The sequence below is a fragment of the Carassius auratus genome, unplaced genomic scaffold (genome assembly GCF_003368295.1).
Source record: "Carassius auratus strain Wakin unplaced genomic scaffold, ASM336829v1 scaf_tig00216980, whole genome shotgun sequence".
Taxonomy (NCBI): Eukaryota; Metazoa; Chordata; class Actinopteri; order Cypriniformes; family Cyprinidae; genus Carassius; species Carassius auratus.
Window position 1 is genome coordinate 136738 of NW_020528832.1, and position 21201 is coordinate 157938.

The window sequence follows — 21201 nt, forward strand, 5'->3', positions numbered from 1 at the left end:
AGAGGTCACGAAAGACCACACAGTAATAGAGGTCACGAAAGACCACACAGTAATAGAGGCCACGACAGGTCAGGTATTTATAGAGGCCAAGATAGGTCAGGCATTGATAGAGGCCAAGATAGGCTGAATAGTGATAGAGGCCAAGAAAGGCCGGATATTGATAGAGGCTACTATAGGCCAGACAGTAATAGAGGCCAAGATAGGCCATTTATTGATAGAGGCCAAGATAGATCAGGTATTGATAGAAGCCAAGATAGACCGAATAGTGATAGAGGCCATGATAGGCCAGACAGTGATAGAGGCTAAGATAGATCTAGATCAGGTATTGATAGAAACCAAGATAGACCAGATTGTGATAGAGGCCACGATAGGCCAGACAGTGATAGAGGCTGTATAGGCCATACCGAGAGCTAGGCCACGACAGGCACAGAAACAGCCTCGGCAGGCCACAGAAGATGGAACAGCCCTGATAGGCCTTAAAAAAAAGCCATAATGGCCACGGAGAAAAAACTTAGCTATGCCACAGACGGAGATGTCCATAGTGAGAAAGCCAAAAGGCCGTAGAATAATAAATCCTCAGTAGGCACAGTGAGGAATGCAATGTAAATAGACCACGGTGGGAAATGCCACGAGATGGGTAACAGATAGGGGTGCTCCGATCATGATCGGCCGATCGTTAATGCGCATCTCGTCAGTAAAGCCGGTTATCTAATCAGCGGTTAATTCCATCAGGTGCATGATTTCACATAGAGCAGCTGTTACTACACAGAGCCGTTGTTAACTGAGAAGATGCGCCAATAAACGCTGAAAATTAACGTGATTTGCGCATCTTCTCTATTAACAACGGCTCTGTGTAGTAACAGCTGCTCTATGTGAAATAACTCTATAACTCAGAACACGAAACTCTCAAACGGAAAAGAAAAGAAACTAAAATAAAAGAACAGAAGTAAAGTTTGACGAGACTAGGTGGTGTTTCTTCTCATCGTGGCTAAGTAGCAGCAGGCGTGCAGACCGAAGCACGCTGGAACCGCGCTCAAAGAACGCTAGTGATGACTAAAAGCATGGCTTAAAGCAAAAGCTAAAAGCAGGCATGACTAGTAGCATATTCTGAAACACTGACTAAATGGCACTCTAGCAGAAATTTTCAAGAGTGTTTTTTTTTTTATAATTTGTACAACTTTTCTGAAAATTTGGGTAATAAATTTCTCTGTCTGAATAGGGACTGGGTTTTTGTCCTGAGCATCAATTATTCCTCTGAACCAAGTAATGGTGTTTTCATATCTATCTACCAAATGAGTAGCTGTAAGAGCCCAGTAGTCACTGATCAGAGATGCACCATCTACACGGGAAGGTCTTACAAAGGAGCTGCAAGGGAATCTGTCCTGGCCTGGTTGGCTTCCCACCAAAGACTCTGTCACTGAAACTGACTTTAGTGTTGTTTCTGTGTCCAACTCTGGTCTTATGCATGGCATATCTTACTATACAAGAGAAAACATGAGCAACTGAGTTTTTAAACTGGTTGAAAATAGTGAAATAAAATGAATGAAATTCAGTGTCTGACCAATAGGAGTTCCTTTAAAAGGTTTAGAATGTATCATTGCAGTAATACTTAATGACACCATGATATTTATTGTGTGATCCATTGATAAATCTGAACACCTTTAGCAGGTTTTGGATCTTCAGCCAGTAGTGGCATAGAGAAAAAAAATAGCAGAGATAATAATTAAAATAATAATAAAATAATAAAAGCCAGAGGAGTGGAGTCCCGAGGTGCAGGATGGTAAGACTGCTTGGCTACAGTGGAAAGGAGGGAGCTATGAGCCTTGGTGGAGTCCAGGCCTTGGAGGCTGGAGGTGAGGGAGACTCAGATCATGACAACACTGGAGGATGGCAGTCCCACGGAGCTCACGCCGCATTTGATGGTGAGATGAGGGCAACCAGAGGGTCTGCCAGACGACAATGGTGGAGGAGACAGGAGCAGGTGAGAGGGCAGGCATTTTGGAGGATCCAGCACTCGAGGACACATTCCAGGAGCTGACACTGGAGCGAGCTCTGGGGCTGGAGCTCATCCTGGGCTTAACTGGGGAACAGGCACTGAAGCATTGGAAGCCCCCCTCAGGGCTGGACGGGGAAACCAAGGAAGAAGGAGAGCTGGACAGGATGAGGAGAGGGGCCAGTTCAGATTCCCAGTCTAAAAAAAAAAAAAATCCTCCTCCTAATTTTTATGCACCATATTTTGGCCCACAATGCAGAGGGCGGAGCTCCACTCTGCACTCACACAGTCCACGGCACGCTCCCTCGTGGTGGGCACTGGCTCTCGCACCTCATCTGAGGGGTTGTGCTCTGGCTCTCCGTCATTGGTGGACTCGGGATTATCTTCCATACCATGGGGAGAGCTGGGCTCTGGGTCGGGAGTGGATCCGGCAAGATCCTCCACAGGGCAAATGGTAAGCGGCGACCCATTTCTCACCAGAGTCCACTCCACATAGGCAGCAAATTCCTCCCGGGTACCATATTCGGAGGACAACACTCTGCACTCGATGTTCAAGCTGCCGTTATAGAAAGTGCAGAGCGTGTCATTCGGGTAGCTGGTGACATTAGCTAGCAGTAGGATCGGTTTCATATGGTCCTTGAGAGAACTTCCTTTCTGCTCCAGCAGGAGGAATTCGGGATGGATCCATCGACAAAACACTACGGGAAAAAAAATGGACTGAGGAAAACCAGAAGATAAATGGAAAGGAGGCATCCTTTTAAGGAGGCATCCATTTAAACTTTTGTTTGTCGGGTCTTCTCTCATGTTACGCTGCCTGGAAGGAACATGGAGCTGAGGATAAGCAAAATAAGACTTTATTATCCAACACATGGTATATCCAACATGGAACACTGAGGAAGACACACGCATGTAACTGGTAGACCCAAGAAAACTAAACTGAAAGACTATGGTATTTAAAGACAGGATAATGAAGGGCAGACAGGTGCATGGAATAACAAAATTAATGGGGACATGGAACACATGGGAAAGAAACACCTGGAAACTAATCAATTAACCAAACACAGGAGACAGAAACTGGTTCACAAAGAACATGGGGAAATGGAAAACACACATAAAGAGTCCAGGGGTGTGGCACAAGGTAAACTGAACGTTAGCTTTTTTTTTTTTTAATGTCATAACACACGGATGTGGTATGATCTCTGGCAGAATCCAGTTCTAGACATTTGAAGGACCTAGGAAAAATTTGTTTTAGAGCCAAACACCCACTTGAAATTCTTTTAAATATTTTAGTTAGTTGTTCTACTAACTCACCGTGGTCTTTAAAAACTGATTAATCACTGATTGAAGCACAATGCCATTAGATATGCTACACTGGTTTGTACAGTAATTTGTGACCGCATATTTTATCTCATTAATTTAACTTTTTTAAACTCAGATTATTATAATTTAATTAGCAAATACTCATAGAGCCATACTAACTAAGATTTAAGTCAGCCAGGATTTCTTTCCCCCTTTGCAGTTTCTTCATTCATTTATTTACAGTAACACATCCCCCTACTATTTGGAATAAAAAAATGGTTTACCTACATTACTTTATACAGTTAAATGGAGGAAATGAAATTCAGCCTTTATATAGATTATTCAGTGACAATTTTTGCAGGTTACATTGTTGCACCAGTAGGTGGCGTTTTTTCAGATTCCCTTTATGAGTGAGTCACTGAACTGATTCATTCCAAAACACTGATTCATTCAGGAACTAAATGCTCACCAGCAGCCTGGTAGGATGCAGTAAACCCTGTATGTGATTTACGGATTGATTCATCAGTTAGAAACAAAAGCTTACGGTTACCCGACACCACACTGTGCTTGTGACCTGGGTGAAAACTGCCTGTGGAATTCTGGAGTTCCCGATAACCTTCTTATCAGCCAAAAAGTTGATTGCAAAATAAAATGACATCTGACTGTATATTACTGTTGCTCAAATGACTAATGAGCTAAAAACCAGTTAAAATGCTATATAAATCTTTACTGTGATTAGATTTTACAGTAATTTTAAGTGAGGAAAACCTTCCTGTCTTTGTGTAGTTTTTCTGGTTATGCTTGTGGTGCCTCTCTAATGATAGAGCAAGGGTCAAACAGTCATGCTAAAAGACAGATTTGTTTAATTTGGCTGTGCTACAAAAACAGTGAAAGCAAAATATGTGATAGAGAGACTTTTTAGACCAGAGGGTAAAGTTAAAGTTTGCAGACACAAATTTAGGAAGTACTTCTATAGTGTAGGTCTAAATTGTGGTTTGTTTACAATATGTGCTACCCTTTTTTATAAAAAGTAAATAAATAGAAATGGTCAATTTTTATCAGATTTATTTATTTGTTTTGTTATGTCTTACAAGGGACAAAATCATCTTGCACAGCAGATGTTAATTATTTGCCATTGTTTCTTCAATCCAGCCCAGGTAGTTCTGCACTTTAGTATAGTAAGCTTTAGAAACTTCACCACATCTTACAGGACCCCATGACACAATGCCCCTCACCTCGTAGGGCTTCTCTTTAGTTCCATAACCCAAGCTGGGGAAGAACAGAGGACCCCCACTGTCACCTTGACAACTGTCAATATGTTCAATATCATCTCCAGCACAGAACATATTATCAGTGACAGGCATTTTCCCGAAAACACACTGTTCAGAAGGATATTCCCGAATATCCCCATAACGTAAAATTTCACTTGTTAAGCCCTCCTCAAACCCCCCAAAGCCTGATACTGTTCCCATTGTCCCCTCCATTACAGATTCTTGTGTTTTGTTTGGGAGACACACTGGCCTGATGTTTGGACCGAGAGGCACTCTAGCAGACATTTTGATGAGTGCAATGTCATTATCATAGTTTGTTTGATGCCCCTGTAAAGAAACCCTCTGATAATATGGGTGAATTATAATCTTCTCTGCCTCCATAATGACTGGGTTTTGGTTCTGAGCTTTAGTTATTCCACCAAGCCAAATCATGGTGGTGTTTTCAAGCCCATCTACCACATGAGCAGCTGTAAGAGCCCAGTAATCACTGATCAGAGATGCACCACCTCTGGTATGTTTCTTATGGAGAAGCTGCCAGGGAATCTGTCCTGGTATTGCTTGCTTCCCACCAAAAACTCTGCCTCCAAAACTGACTTCTGTGTTCATTCCACACTCTAAAAATGTAAAAAAAGAAACAAATATATAAACCTGTGCAATGTAAAATAAAGTTACATAATAATAGTGCAGATGCATAAAATAATAACAATAATGTTTGTCAAGCCACAATTATTACCAGGATAACAAGGTGGAATAATATCATTGTTGTTGGCTTCTGTCCATTTTCTGTCAACTGCACACCTGTATGTTACTACACAAGTGAAAGAAAGAAAGGAAATGAGTTCATGATTCATCAGTGACAAAGAATAAAGGTGGGTATTGTACAGTATCTGACCTTTGGCAGTATCCTTAAATCTGTAGTATGGCTCATTGCAGTGATACTCTATGACCGAAAGATATTCATTGTTTTCTCCACTGATAAACTGAAAGTCTCCATTCAACAGCAGCTTCGGAGCTCCACAGTCAATAACTGTAAGTGGACCGTACATAGTAATGAAATGATGAATGGATAGACTGTGGTCCAATGCAAAATCAAGTGATTTGTATTTACTCACTCTTGCACTCTGGTAGTGTCAAATGCCATTTTCCATTACTCTGGCATATGGACTTAAAACTTGGAATCTCTTTCTCTCCCTTTAAGAAGACAAAGGTAAAGGCTTTATGAATCATTACCATATTTCCCCATCGGATCCCGATGTATAATCATTAATGCACTCTTAGGGGCTGTTCACACACAATTCAGTTTTGTGTTCACCTGCGTTGTTTTTCCATGGGTTTTCCATGTAAACATGTGCTTTACTGTTGTGCTCATGTATTGTATCTTTCACAGCATCTCACAGGTCACAGTATTTTTGACCACAAAAAAAAAAAACACTTGCTTTCTTGCTTTACTATCAGCATTATTATAAACCTCACCATCATTAGCTTGTATCCTGGCATACAGCGCACATGAATGTAGTCTCTGTACAAATACTGGGCAAAATTTGGTGTGACTGTCCCATTGCCAATAATGCCTGGATGTGGACACTGTACCCCTATAAAAAAAGATGTGACTAATTAGCACCACAGATATTTGAGGATTTATAATGTTATTATTCTGGTGTCCACTGTTTTTCCAAAACAAATAAATCAAATGTCTTCTTTCTCACTCTGTGTGGTGTAATGTAAGCTCCACCCCTGGCTCTGTCCGTATCTGTCAGTGTGATACTCCAGCTGGACAAAGTGAGCACCCGTGTTCAGGACTCCAGGGCTTTTTCCGCCACAGTACTTTTCAGGCTTTTTTCCTGGGACAGACACCTGAGAAAGAATGAAAGCATAGAAATAAATTTAAAAGTGAACAAATATGAAGATATTTCATGAAGATATATATAAGGTGTTTATAGCAAAGCATACTTGCAGCCAATGGAAAAGACATGTCTGTCCTTGATTGTAGACCTGCTCTATGTGGAAGTTCTGGCTGAAGTTGAGAGTGATCGTGTAGCCTGGCTGAACAGAGATGGTGTAGCTGCAGTCCAGATCAGGAGGGGACATGTCTGGGAACCCAGGACTCGAGATGGTCCCCTCTGATTCACTGCGCACCCCACCTCCACATTCCACTAACAAGGGGAAGAAACAAATAGCACTTGCTACAGGTTATCATTCTTTTCGCCTATATGTAAAATTAGATTTTGTTTCAATTATTATTATTATTATTATTATTTGTATTATTTATACACCATGACAGTTTTTGTTAACATTTTGTTGATATTTTGAATTAGCTTTTAAATTTATATTATCAGTTTTCATTCTAGCCTTTTGTAATTTTGAACAATTCTTTTGTTGTTGTTGTGCTTTTGACATGTTGTTTGTTTACTATTATTTTTCATTCAATATTTATATTTTATTTCAGCTTTTCAGCTTCAGCAAAAAAAAAAATAAATTAAAATAGAAATTGCAAATAAACTATTAAAAATCACTATTTAAAAAATGGTTAAGCATTTAGAAAAAAAATCCAGAAACTTGGTAAAACATCTTTTAGAAAATTAAAATGGGTTTAGAACCACTAACGTCCATAGTCAAATAAAGTTTGGTGGAAATGTAAGCATCACAGTGCCTGGGGTTTTATTAATGAACACACTCACAGACACAGGTGAGCTGGTCAGGCCGTAACATGTAACCATGGTGACAGGCACACAGGTATGAGCCAAGGGTGTTGAGGCATATCTGTGAACATAGTGCGTTCTCCGCACTGGAAGAGGAACACTCATCTATGTCTAAGGGAACAGGTGTAGAAGCATTAAACGATGCACACAAAACTACAGTACTGAATTATTTAATTATGTTTAATTAAATAACATCATACGACAAAAGAAACAGTACTGTTGTTCCATTATTCAGCATATGTGACCCTAGACCACAAATCCATTCTTAAGTCACTGGGGGTTATATTTATAGCAATAGCCAAAAATGCATCGTATGGGTCAAAATTATTGATTTTATTTTTATGGTAAAGTAAAGATCATGCTCCATTAAGATATTTTATAAATTTCCTACTGTAAATATATTAAAATGTATTTTTGTTTAGTGATATGCATTGCTAAACACTTCATTTGGACAACTTTAAAGGTCATATTCTTAATATTTAGATTTTTTTTTTTTTTTGCACCCTCAGATTCCAGATTTTCGAATACTATTTTGGCCAAATATTGTCCAGTCTTAGCAAACCATACATCAATGGAAAGCTTATGTATTTAGCTTTCAGATGATGTAGAAATCGCAAATTTGAAAAATTGACCCTTATGACTAGTTTTGTGGTCCAGGTTCACATATTGCTTTTATGCAAGGAATAAACAAGAAATAAATATTTACCAAATTTCAGAAACAATATTTTAGACCAGTTAGTGTGTCTATTTTTGTTATGGCAATGAAAATAGTATTAAACAAAGCCACCGATTAATCGACCGTTCAGTATGACAGAGCAAAACACCATAGTTGAATCAGTGTTTTTAAACGAAACGATTGAGGGAATGATTCAATGACTCACTTATAAAGACAGACAGTCACTTGTCTGCACCAACTATGGTGTATCAATGTATACTGTAGATCAGGGATGCCCAACCCTGGTCCTGGAGATCTACCTTCCTGCAGAGTTCAGTTCCAACCCTGATCAAACACACCTGTATGTAATGTAAGTGCATGTGTGGTTCATGTGTGTTTGATCAGGATTGGAGCTAAACTCTGCAGGAAGGTAGATCTCCAGGGACACAGTTGGGCACCCCTACTGTAGATAGTATAAGTTTATATCCAAAGTTGTAAATTTATCTTTTTAAATTAGATTTTTGGGAATGCTGTTTATTCAGTTTTGTGCATATCTTCTTAAGATTTTTTTTAATATATCATAATTCGCCCTTTTTCCCCCTCTGTTTCCCTATTTTTTTATTAAAATTTGTTGATGGAAAAACAGCTATGATCAAATGTACAATATAATACAATATTAATCAATATTGCAATGTGCTTCAAATATGTATTTAACTTACCAACAGCCTGATAGAAAGCGGTGAATCCCAAGTGTAACTCGTGATTTGAGTCATCTGTTAGAAAAACCAGCTGCAGACGGTTACGAGGAGCCAAGATGGGCTTGTCACCCGGGTGTAACCTGTCTGTGGAATTCTGGCCACAAAACTTCCCTAGAACCTTATTATCAGATACAACCTGCACATAGAAAAATGTGCTGATGTATCAGACACTAAATAGGCTTTGATTAATAAATGTCTTATAAAGCCAAATGTAGTCACAATGACATCTTAAACCTAATTTCTTAGACTTTCTCTGGAGTTGTTTTCCCACAACACAAAATACAACGCAGTAGATTGAGCAACTCCAAGGTCACAACACTCATTGTGTAATTTACATGAAGACATCCACATGATACTGAAGTTCTAAGTTGAAGCGTCACTAACCGAGACTGAATCATAATAACAGTCTGGAGAGGACTCAATGTCCAGGTGATTGAACGTTAACTGGATCTGGTAGCCCTGCGGCACCTCCAGGTCCCATTGCTGCTGGAAATTTGGTGGATATGGTTGAGGATACTGTGGAGAAGACACCTCCCCAAACATGGCTGGCTCACACTCACACATATTCACACATGCCCACAGCAGGCTGAATCAGTGTTTCAGCAGAAAACAGAAAAAGATCATAATGAGTCGTGTTGCTTGAATAATTTAGTTAATAGACTAAATACACATGGGATGTTAGGAGATTGTTATGAAATGTTGAAATCGATCAATGACTTATAAAATTAATCAAACAATTCTGTTTTGCAGTATATGCAAATTTGAAGAATAAAATCTAAAAACAACTTACCAAATTATTAGATGTATTCCATCCATAATGAGTATGCAGATTTCAGTAGCCGTTTGACTAAACTGTTAATGCAGTCACCAAATTTTCTTGTGATAAAGTTTGTGTTGAACAATCACATATGAGAGAACAAGAGTCTAAAAGTCATCAGAAAAGGTAAACTTGTTTGATTTGGCTATGGCAGAAGAAACAGAGAGAGAGATGTGAGTACTTTCCCTGTAAACCGTGCATTTTAAACCTGTTTACTCAAACAGTAAGGGTTAAAGTCTACAGAGATCATTTTTAATGAATCTTTCATGCAGATTATCAGATGTTTCCATCCTTGTCAGATACAACGAAGGCATTTCTAAAGCAGTTCTGAGGAAATAAATCATAATTAATAAATCTTCGCTGTTTCACATGAGATGCAACACAGGTGGAAAACCTTTAAAAAGTCAGTTTTGTTTGATTTGGCTGAAGAGGAACACTAATCTGGAAAGGCACCAACTGCAACATGAAAATCACATGAAAGAAAAGAGAGATGTGACAGGCATGAGCACTTTACCTGCTGGATTACCTTTGAAATTAGTGTAATGTTGTTAACATTAGACAAAAATAGAACATTTGATATAAAATAGGAAATAAGAGGCTGAAATTCCTTATATGTGAAAGTGGTTTTATTGGTGAGTATAAAAGAAATATAAAAGTTTCAAAGTTCTGAATTATTCATGAAAATAGAGTAACTTTATTGGTGTGTATTACAGTTAACCACTGATGTAGGTGTATATTATTTTGAGTTTTTTTCAATGGTTTCCTTGATCCAATCCAGGTAATTCTGGACTTTAGTATAGAAGCCCTTAAGGTTTTTATTCCCACATCCAAGAGGACCCCATGAAACAATGCCTGTAAGACGATAAGGCTTGTCTGGAGACCCATAGCCCAGAACAGGAGAAAACAAAGGGCCTCCACTGTCCCCTTGACAACTGTCTACTTCGTCTCCTCCAGCACAGATCATGTTATCGGTGACAGGCAAACCCTCTGAATGACATTCACCAAGTGGATGTATCTGGACATGTCCATAAAGCAGATATCTACTACTTTTTTCGTCTTTAATTCTTCCAAAACCTGAGATTGTGCCCTCCTTCACAGGTTCATTTGCTTTCTCTGGGAGACACACTGGCCTTATGTGTGGACCTATAGGCACCCTGGCAGACATTTTGATGAGTGCAATATCATTATCATAGTTAGATGGAGAATCTCTACCAACTTTTTGATAATTTGGGTGAATTATGATCTTCTCAGTTTCCATAGAGACTGGGTTTTGGCTTTTACCATCAACTATTGCCCCTAACCAATTCATGGTGGTCGTTTCGTATCCATCCACTACATGAGCTGCTGTTAGAGCCCAGTAATCACTGATTAAAGATGCACCACCTCTGGGACTTTTCTTATGAAAGAGCTGCCAGGGAATCTGTTTAATTAATGCTGGCTTCCCACCATAGACTCTTCCACCAAAAAAGGCATCTGTATTAATTCCACATACTAAAAGAGAAAGAGAGAGAGAAATAAGAAATGCATGAAAAAGAGATATGGAAGATAGAGTATATGGGTTTATACTTTATAGGTGTATTCAGAATGAAAGAATACCTGGTTCACATTTAGGCAAATAATCTGTTAATTTTTGACCACTCTCAGACACCCAGTTACCATCAGCATTACAGGTCAAATTACCTGAGGAAAGCGAAGATAGGGAAATTAATATTTTGGTAAACATTACATCATAGTTCACATAAACCATACACATCTCACCATTTTTATCCAGTTGATAATATTCATTTTCACACTTAAGACTGATCTGGTTCAGATAAGTTGTTGACGGCTCTTTTTCTGATAGCTCCATTAATTCAGGAAGCTCTGGAATGCCGCAATCCACAGCTAAGGAGGAAAACAAAACAAGTGCTTTTTTTATGACACATAAACATTTTCAGCTTCCTGCATTTCGGATGGGTCTCCAAACCTACTGAGCTTCCAAATATTTTCTGGGCATTGTACTTTGGGTGTGCATCCAGTTGTATGCCACAAGTCTATGCTAAGTTTTGTGAGCTTGTAACATCGCATCACATCATTTACTGTATATAACAGCCTATTTAATTCTAAAGATTAGAGAGAGGGAGAAAAATGGTCAGGTATAATAAATAATTAGCCTATGTCTATAAAAAAAAAGCTAATTGTTCAGGAATCAAGACAAGAAGGTATTAAAAGAAGACATTTTCTCACGTTCACAGGGGATAACAGGACTCCACTGTCCATTCTTCTGGCATGTGGCTTCATACTCATCCTCAGCTGATTCATGCTATGGAACATTTCATGCTAAGTGTGAGTTTCAATGATTAAAAATAGGGGGTTGACTCATAAACTAAAGTACATGCTGATATATCATGCCGACTGATGTCATCTAACAGCAAAAACACACTATACAAATTTTAAAGCAATATACAATTCAGTAATTATTTTCATTTATAATTTCTTCATATAATAATATTCTATTAAATATTATAAATGTAATTGAATTCTATTTCATGAGACTTTATTTACTAATATTACATTACTTTTGTACATTTTCTAAAATGTTTCTCAGCAAACCCATAACTTTAATCCGTGGCCCTTCAGCCTTACAAGGTCAAATCTATCAGCCTGATCTACTTACTGATTTTAATACATATCCTTTGTCACATTTCACTGTAACTTTGTAACCAGTGGGATATTCAGCATGCTGCGGGTTCAGACTAGATTTTGGTGTCACAGGTCCAGTACATTTCATCCCTGTAAAAAAGCAAATAAACAGACACCCAGCAATATTCAGATTAGTGATACATCAAAATAAGTTTTTTTTATGGAAGAGTCTCAGAATATGTTGTCCAACCAATTCTGAACATGCAGTTTATCCTTGTTTAGTGTTAAGGATGGGCTGGCAACAAGCACACCTCTCGTTTTGTAACTAAGGCTAAACCCTCGGTTTGCTCCTTTGTGGTCGGTCCTGAAGATAATTTCAACACGTTGTGACCTTGTGAGGAGGGACGGAGGGACATCCCTTCCACAAAATGTCTGAACGGCACCATAGAGGGGTTTTATCTAGATGGATTGAATAGAGAAAGAGAAGATGTCAATGACGAGAAATACAAAGAGAAAGAGTTCAAGTGGTTCAAATCTTGTATTAAACATGTTGCATACAGTTAATGAGTCGATGCACTGTCCATTCTCCTTCTCAACGTCAAATACCCCCACAAATGTAAGCTCAAACTGCAGACCTTCTTCTACAGCCAGAGTGTAAGAACACACAGAGTTTTCGGGGTACGGCTCGGGCCAGTCAGGTGACATCAGCACACCTTCTTGAGCGCCTGTGTGATCTTCACTGCAGCTAACTGACACACAGAGAGAAAACAAAACTGTCTCACTGCTTTAGGGATTATGTATAAATTAGGTCTGTCAACTAAATAAAAAAATAATCAACTTAATTACGTATGTCAAATAAAGACTTATATTGCATAACTAATTTGAAGACGTAGATTTCAAAAACATGTCTTGTGTGGATTGTCAAAAACTTGAAGGCAATTGAGTACTGCAGCCATGGCATCAAAACCTTGAAGGCTTATTTGCCACTGGTTCCCCTCTTAAGATTTTATTAATTAATTTTTATTTATTTTTTTAATCCAAAGCGATTCACAGTGCATTCAGGCTAACATGTTTTACCTAACATGTGTTTCTGGGAATTGAACCCATCACCTTGTGCCACTAATACAATGCTCTACCACTTGAGCCAAACAAATTATTTTTAATAATGACTGGTTGACTGTATTCCTTTCATAATTAATTGCAATAAATCAACAAGACAGCCAAAATCTCATTCAACCACAGCCATACATTACCTTGGCAGGTGTGCTTATCAGAGTCAAGGGTGTAACCTGGTCTGCAGAAACAGCGATAACCTCCAATGTAGTTATTGCAGAGTTGGGTGCACTCATTTTCAGGGTCCTTACACTCATCAACATCTATAAGTCAGCAGGATTTGAGGTTAAAACTTAGCTCAGCAATAACCAATAACAGACTCTGTGGACCAGAAATAATCTCATATGCTTTCTGCCCAGTAGTCAATGTATTACTTATCATTTATTACTCACCCTTAATGGTGTAAAAGCCTCGAAATCCAGTGTGTCTCTCAGTGTTTGAGTAGTCTGTGAGAAATGAAACAGAGAGACAACCACCAGGGGAAGAGTGGAGGAAAGGATTGACAGACGACTGCAGCTCCTTCATGGACTTGCGTCCACACAGATTGAAAAGAAGCACCTCATCTGCAAATAACTGGACACATTTTTTTTTTTACTTACACTACACAAAATCTCAATCATTTGTTTAAAATATATACACTTTAGTAGATCTTATTGTGACACAAAAACTCTCTTTAAAGGAATAGTAAGTCCCAAAATGTACTCAACCCAAGGCGTAGATGTTTGTTTCTTCATTAGAACAGATTTGGAAAAATGTAGCATTACATCACTCAAATAAAGAACCCATCAAGATGTTTTTAACCTTAAACCATTGTGTAGCGAGTGGGGCGGGGCCGAGAGGCGTGGGAACGAGGAGTGAGGCCAGGTGTAGTGATTGGAGATGAGCTACACCTGCGCCCCACCGCCGGTCTTGAGTCCCACGTAGGAGATGGAAGGATATAAAACTGGAGTGACGACCGTGAAGGACGAGAGAGGACCAGGCCTGGGATATTATTTTATGTTTGCTTTTTATTTATGCGCACCAGTCGGCCGTGAGGGACTGGTGCGACGTTTTGTATTTACTTTGTGATTATTAAAATGAGTTTTGATTGTGCGCCGGTTCCCGCCTCCTTCTTCCCGATGAATATGGAGATTTGCATATTGTTACAGTGGTGCCGAAACCCGGGAGAAGGAGGGACGCGCTGCTGAAGATCCCTCGCCACTGTGGTGAATCCGCGGTGCCCTCGAGCTGGCGAGGTATGTGCCGCCAGGGACGCTCGAGGCGGTGGGCTGGAGCGAGTTGCCGGGGACGGGCGAGCTCGCTGCTGACCGCCCACGATATGGAGGGGCGGCTGCCGTCCGTGAGGGAGCGGAGGAGTCGGCGCCGTTCGCCAGGGGGCCGGAGCCTGCCGCCTCCGCGAAGGAATCCGGAGTGGCAGGGAACGGGGGACTCCTGCCGGCTGCCCAAAACCGGAGGAGCCGTCGCCGTCCATCGGGCGGCGGAGGAGTGTCGCGCCGTCCGCCGAGGGCCGTCCAGTGCCACCGCCGGGCACCGCGGAGGAGATCACCCAGCTGGTGGAGGGCCGAGCAGCAGTGCGTCTGGGAACCGGATTTTATTTTATTTTTCTCTCTCCCCTCTCTCCTCCTTGTCGCTCCTCCTTCCATCTCCTTTTCTCTCGCCTCGTCTGTCCTACCCCCAGGTTCCTGCAGGTCCCCGTGAGCGGTCCCCCCCCGGAGGGAAGGGGGGGGGGGGGGAGTAGAGCGCAGTCTCGAGGGTACCCCCCGGCCTGCGAGGGGCGATGGGGGTATGTAGCGAGTGGGGCGGGGCCGAGAGGCGTGGGAACGAGGAGTGAGGCCAGGTGTAGTGATTGGAGATGAGCTACACCTGCGCCCCACCGCCGGTCTTGAGTCCCACGTAGGAGATGGAAGGATATAAAACTGGAGTGACGACCGTGAAGGACGAGAGAGGACCAGGCCTGGGATATTATTTTATGTTTGCTTTTTATTTATGCGCACCAGTCGGCCGTGAGGGACTGGTGCGACGTTTTGTATTTACTTTGTGATTATTAAAATGAGTTTTGATTGTGCGCCGGTTCCCGCCTCCTTCTTCCCGATGAATATGGAGATTTGCATATTGTTACACATTGCTTTAACTAAAATATGAATCCTCTATCCATTATATTACCTTCTCCAGTGAAAAAGTAATCTTGTCTGAATCAGGAAAGAAATATGCACAGATCAAGCACCATGTACAAACAAAAATGGTCCAAAATGGTTGTTGAGAAATATGTCAGTGGATTTTGATGTGAGAGGACAACAGGGGACATCTTCACTTGGGGAAGTGTTATTAAGGATTATGGGCTCATATTTTGGCCAGAAGCAACGGTAAAAAAAATGTAACGCTTTAATGATAAATAAATTATTAGAAACATGCAGCTTTTTGATACACAGGATGATAATTGATGGGCAGGATTCTTGTTGATTACATGTGTATTATTCCCAGACAGCAAGCAGTTTCGGCACAAATCCGGCCCACATCTGGCCCGCGTGAAATCTATGCAGGCCGGATATGGGCCAGATCTGGGCCGAAACTGCTTGCTGTCTGGGTTGCAATGTTTTTATCAGTTGTTTGGACTCTTATTCTAACGGCACCCATTTGATGCAGAGGATCCACTGGTGAGAGAGTGATGTAATGCAAAATTTCTCCAGATCTGTTCCAATGAAGAAACAAACTCATCTACATTTTGGTCGGCCCAAGGGTAATTTTTTATCAACTTTTCATTTTTGGGTAAACTATTCCTTTAACATAAAACTGCACTTCTAAGTGCACAGAGATAAAATTAGCACTTAAAAAAAAAACCTCTCTCAAACACAAATACCTTCAAGGCATCATCCTCACACTCAAAGCTTTCTTCTAGGTCCAGATGTATGAGAGTGACTGTGATTTTGTGACCGGTTGAAGCACACTTTTTCCAAGTCAGGTTGGAATAGGGATCATACCCTCGTGGATGTCCAGGTGATTGTACCCATCCAGTTGACAGCACGGACCCACACACAGGAAAGAGAAGGACAATAACACTGGACAGGGAACGGACAAGTCAGAAAAAAACCATATTAGAAAACAAGGGTGAAAATAGTAAGTCAGAAATTAGCAAAGTATAGAAAAGATAGAGATAGACATAAAGAACAAAACCAAAAGAAGCATACAGAGAGAGAGAGATTGATAGAAAATGACAATCAATATTAAAAACAAACTTAATTTATTTTATAATCCATGCAATATTTGGAAAGATTAGAGAATTACATACCAAAAAACGATCATGTTGAGAAGTGTTAAAGCTCTCTCCTTCTGCACTTTCACTTTCATGCTCTGTGTGCATCATCATGTCCAGCCCTCTTTTCCCCTAAAAACAGTCAACATACTTAAACGAAGTGTTTCCCAACATCTGTCAGTGGGCGTTCACTCTGAACTGACGTGAACTGGAGGGCTGACATGGCTTCTCCAGAAAGACTGTTGTGGGCATATCCAGCATATTAATATTAATTATACATTAATTTAAAGTTTCAATGCTATTTAGTCATTTAAATACATAAGATCATTATGTACAGTGGCCCAAAAAGTATTTAGGAACTAGTTTATGTCACTGCCGTAAAAGATGATTAGCTATTTTATAATCTTTATATGCTATTTAATTTTTTTTATATTATTTTAGATTTTTATTCTTTAAAATTGATGTATACTATTGTTATTTTAGTTGATTTTTCTTTAAATGTAAAAGTCAGCATCTTTTACGAATATGAAGACTATTTTAGTTAACTGACAGCTTATGCACCGTTTACAACATAATCCAAAAATATATTAGTTAGAGTAGAACGCTGAAACTGCTGAAAATGTCTTCAAGCAGGGGACCCACTTTCCTGCAGAGTTCAGCTCCAGCCCTAACCAAACAGACCTGACCCAGCTAAACAAGGTCTAAAGGATCACTTGAAAAGTCAGAGGTCAGGTGTGCTGAAGCAGGTTTGAAAAAAACTTTACAGGACAGTGAGTCCCCAGGGGCAGGGTTGAAGACCTAGACAGAGAGTAAATACGCATCCTGGTGTCAGAAATGAAAAGGAGAGAAAGTTAGGGGTGGAGACATTAAAGAAGAATATTAAAGAGTCGAATAGATCAAATGGGAAAGGGAGAGAGTGCGAAGGTATGGAAGCCCGTTTCCGCCACTGAATATTTTTTTTTATTTTTTTTTTTAACTTTTTTCAAAGAAAATGGTTAGATTTTTTTCAGAATGGTTAGATATAAACTTTTTGTGAGTTATAAAATGAAAAAAGACTGATATGTGACCCTGGACCACAAAACCAGTCATAAGGGTCCATTTGTCAAAATTACGATTTATACAGCATCTTAATAGGGGGAGACCGGGGATGGTTGTAACACGGGGAGAGTTGTAACACTACCAATTCCATGAATCAGGGGCAAGATAGGAGTCATGTGACAATTTCAGTTTCATCAGGCTTCCTTTACAATCCCACATGGAGGTTTTCCAGTCTGTGTTGCTATCTCTCCTTAAGCTACAGCAGAAAATCTAATTCTGAGGTCAGAAAGTAAAAAAAATTAACAAGATAATATTTTGTTTAGTACTTCTACCGTTGTAGATAATGTTGTATGAGTTATATCAGATCAAACTGTAGTTTCTCTAGTAAAGAATGGTGTATCAACCTTCTGCCAATTTCAAAGCACCATGCTAATACAGCTTGCTAAACAATGGGTGACAGTGAAGGGGTAGGTTGTAACACGTGTTTTGAAAGTGTTACAACCATCCCCTTACATACAACCAAGAACATTTTTGTGATTTTAACAATTCTACAGAATTACTAGAACTTGTGACTGGTAAAGAATGCATTTCATTTGTTCATTCTCTGGAGTGGGGATAAACATACGTCTGTTAATTTGCTCACATACACACAAACACACACACACACATTTTGTGAAAAGCGGGGACATCCCATAGGTGTATTGGTTTTTATACTGTGCAAACTGTATATTCTATGGCCCTTCACCAACCCTACACCTAACCCTAACCCTCACAGGAAACTTTGTGCATTTTTACTTTCTCAAAAAAACTCTTTCTGTGTGATTTATAAGTGTTTTGAAAAATGGGGACATGGGTTATGTCCTCATAAGTCCCCAGTAGTGGGGTAGGTTGTAACAAAGGACCACCTTGTATTTTTCATCATCTCACAAAGTCTGTGATATAGTTGAATACATTTAAATTGTTTCCATTTGTAGTATAAACATGTGGGTACTTTGCCTAGAAGTTTTAGACTTGTAGCCAAAAGAAAAAGGTAATTTTAGGCGTTGAAGAAAAAAGTGTTACAACCATCCCCGGTCTCCCCTAAATAAGACAATATTTGACCAAGATACAACTATTTCAATATCTGGAATCTGAGGGTGCAAAAAAAATCTAAATACTGAGAAAATCACCTTTAGCAATGTTCTTAGTAGGTAATGTATATTACTAAATTACAAAAATTTGGTTTTGATATATTCACGGCAGGAAATTTGACAATATATCTTCGTGGAACATGATCTTTACTACAGAGCGCTGCACATGACATGAAAAAAAAAAAAGAAAAGAAAATTGTGCGCATGATTTACTAATTTATTCCCTCAGTGTACTAAAACGTGCACACAATTACTATTGCGTTCCATCGATTTACTATTGCGTTCCCTCAATTTACTATTGCGTTCCCTCGATTTGGTAAATTGTGCACACGATTTAGCAAATCGAGGGAACAAATAAGTAAATTGTGCACACAATTTATAAATCGAGTGAACGAAATAGTAAATCGATGGAACACAATAGTAATCGTGTGCACGTTTTAGTACATTGAGGGAATAAATTAGTAAATCGTGCACACGATTTACCCTACTATTTTTTCCTGCATGTCATGTGCGAGGCTCCGCACTTTACTTAATATCCTAATCATTTTTGCCATAAAATAAAATTAGATAATTTTTGGCTATTGAGTTTATATCTCACAATTCTGACTTAATAACTTGCAATTGCCTGTTATAAAGAGAAAAAAAGTTGCAAATTAGAGATTTAAACACGAAATACTGACTTTTTTCCTGAGAATTGTGAGTTTAAATGTTTAAATCTCTAAATTGTGACTTTTTTTGTAAAGAGAAAAAAAGTCTGAATTGTGAGATAAAAAGTAGCAATTACCTTTTTTTTAAGTGGCGGAAATGGGCTTCCATACAGAGAGCAGGTTTAGAGATGTGGGCAAAGAGGAAGAACAAGTTATCTGCACTGTTTTTTGAAAGTTTTCCAACAACCATTTACCCTAACAACCACTCAAGTCATTTTACAGGCAGTTACTAGTAAACTATGTAAAATACAGTGGTGTAATACAACTGCTTAGTTCTATTTGTGTTTTCTGTTGTGTAGTTTTACAAAAAACATTGATGTACATACACATTACACTTAAAATTTACTCATGCAACAGTAAATTTTACTCAATGCAAAAGTACATTTACCAACTATATTACATGACCATAAAATCCACAAATAATGCGAATTACTTAGTCTACATCTGAGCTAAGCAAGCCAAATGACACCACACAAAGGAAGTAAAACAGAAAGTGCTCATGGCTTTATTTAACACAAAACAAAGGAAGTTCACTGTTACAGAAATAAATCTCTTGTCCAGGCCATGAATCCTACTTCTGTCATTGTTGTAGATCCTGAATGTGAAGGTTTGCTTTTATTTTTAGCTGGGATCCAGGGGCCCTCAAAGTGTGCTAAAATAAAAATAAAATGTCTGAATTTTACATTGTTACAATTTTAATTTCCTTTCTAAAGGCTAGTTGGAAATCATGAGAAAGGCCTAAATCACAATTATTTGATTGTTTTGACTGCCATCGTTTAATGTTTCTAATTTATTTAATCTTAATGTTTATAATGTTTCTAATAATTGTGGGTCAAAAAAATAATACAAAGTTAACTTAAAAAGTCATGTCAATTACGTGTGTATATATCACAGAAAAGCTATTAAAAGCTATAAAAAGATTAGATGTTTATTTACATCACAAGGGTGATTGAAACACCTAAACATATACAGTATGTGTTTTTATTAAGTGTCTGTTCTAACGAAAGCATATTTTATTATAGCTATTGGTTGGAAATTAGATAAATATTGGGAGGAAAGAGCTTTTTTCCATAAACTACAGAGTAAAATATTACATGTTGGTTTGAAGAAGGTTCTGTGTGCCACAGCACAGCTGACATTAGAGATTACAGTACAGATACGAAACTACAGTGTTAACAGCTCTGACCAAATGAGGAAAAGAGTAGGAACAAACACACACACACATTCTCACCGTGATGGTATTGCAGTCTTCCACAAAAGTGTCTGTGGCTTTTGAAGTCAGACCTCACTTTTTTTCTCTGACGTTTAGCTCACAACGTGTGATTCAGAGCAGGTAACAAAAGATATTTGCAGATACATTTTGCTAAAACATTCCTGCCCCTATTCAGAAACAATTAAGAGTGATGCTATTAATCAGAAATGTAAAAAAAAAAGAATTAAATGTAAAGGTTTGAAACACTTCATAGCAGTAGTTTTTGCTAACATAATACACTTTTTCCTCACCTTTACCGTTGGTGTAAAACTTAGTTTTACAAGTACAGAACTCCCTCATTGTCTCAAACGTATGACAGCCTAACAGTATTTGAAGGAGCTGTTTTAGTTTGGATGCCCTCGATAATGCTGACAGCTACACAAGAAATTCTCAGTAAACAGGTCTCATATTAACGTTCATGCCTCAGGGTTTTTATTACTGCATGAACAGGAAGGAAGAAAAGAGAATGCAAGCAGTGCAGAGGGTGGATAGAGGTAGTGGGGCTTTCCAGCGCAGAGGGCAGAAAAAAAGTGACAGAGGGGGTTAAGAGTGGGCGAAGTAAAAACGTTACAGGAAGAAAAGAAAAAAAAATATTCC

The 21201-nt window shown here is 39.1% G+C and overlaps 2 protein-coding genes across 3 annotated transcripts; both read right to left on the reverse strand.

Annotated features, from left to right (window-relative positions):
• Window positions 1-4340: 4340 nt before the first annotated feature.
• LOC113099594 (complement C1r-A subcomponent-like) lies at window positions 4341-9566 on the reverse strand. The gene is made up of 11 exons (XM_026264458.1): window positions 9466-9566; window positions 9060-9261; window positions 8637-8811; window positions 7242-7373; window positions 6514-6716; window positions 6270-6417; window positions 6037-6155; window positions 5676-5754; window positions 5456-5590; window positions 5297-5371; window positions 4341-5177 (listed from the first exon to the last, which is right to left on the reverse strand). Exons 1-11 carry the CDS (start codon window positions 9489-9491, stop codon window positions 4414-4416), a joined length of 2058 nt encoding a protein of 685 aa, XP_026120243.1. The 5' UTR covers window positions 9492-9566; the 3' UTR covers window positions 4341-4413.
• A 552-nt stretch (window positions 9567-10118) lies between these two features.
• Window positions 10119-20953, reverse strand: LOC113099592 (complement C1s subcomponent-like). Of its 2 annotated transcripts, XM_026264455.1 has the most exons (14): window positions 20856-20953; window positions 20584-20732; window positions 19928-20004; window positions 16514-16716; window positions 16085-16283; window positions 13620-13800; window positions 13368-13490; window positions 12673-12863; window positions 12426-12573; window positions 12149-12264; window positions 11719-11794; window positions 11251-11376; window positions 11089-11172; window positions 10119-10983 (listed from the first exon to the last, which is right to left on the reverse strand). In XM_026264455.1, exons 4-14 carry the CDS (start codon window positions 16570-16572, stop codon window positions 10229-10231), a joined length of 2058 nt encoding a protein of 685 aa, XP_026120240.1. In that variant the 5' UTR covers window positions 16573-16716; window positions 19928-20004; window positions 20584-20732; window positions 20856-20953; the 3' UTR covers window positions 10119-10228. The 2 variants fall into 2 exon arrangements, with proteins under 2 accessions (XP_026120240.1, XP_026120239.1); XM_026264454.1 differs by lacking the exon at window positions 19928-20004.
• Window positions 20954-21201: the final 248 nt, after the last annotated feature.

Excerpts from the sequence above, each read along its gene's own strand:
- LOC113099594 (XM_026264458.1), bottom strand. The coding sequence starts at position 9,491 with ATGGATGGAATACATCTAATAATTTG. Across the intron at positions 5,755-6,036 it reads CAGGATACAAGCTAATGATG|GGAGAGAAAGAGATTCCAAG; the intron begins GTGAGGTTTATA and ends GTCTTCTTAAAG. Across the intron at positions 5,372-5,455 it reads ATTTAAGGATACTGCCAAAG|TAACATACAGGTGTGCAGTT; the intron begins GTCAGATACTGT and ends TCACTTGTGTAG.
- LOC113099592 (XM_026264454.1), bottom strand. The coding sequence starts at position 16,572 with ATGAAAGTGAAAGTGCAGAAGGAGAGAGCTTTAACACTTCTCAACATG. Across the intron at positions 16,284-16,513 it reads CTCAACATGATCGTTTTTTG|TGTTATTGTCCTTCTCTTTC; the intron begins GTATGTAATTCT and ends TTCCCTGTCCAG. Across the intron at positions 11,173-11,250 it reads TTATCAACTGGATAAAAATG|GTAATTTGACCTGTAATGCT; the intron begins GTGAGATGTGTA and ends CGCTTTCCTCAG.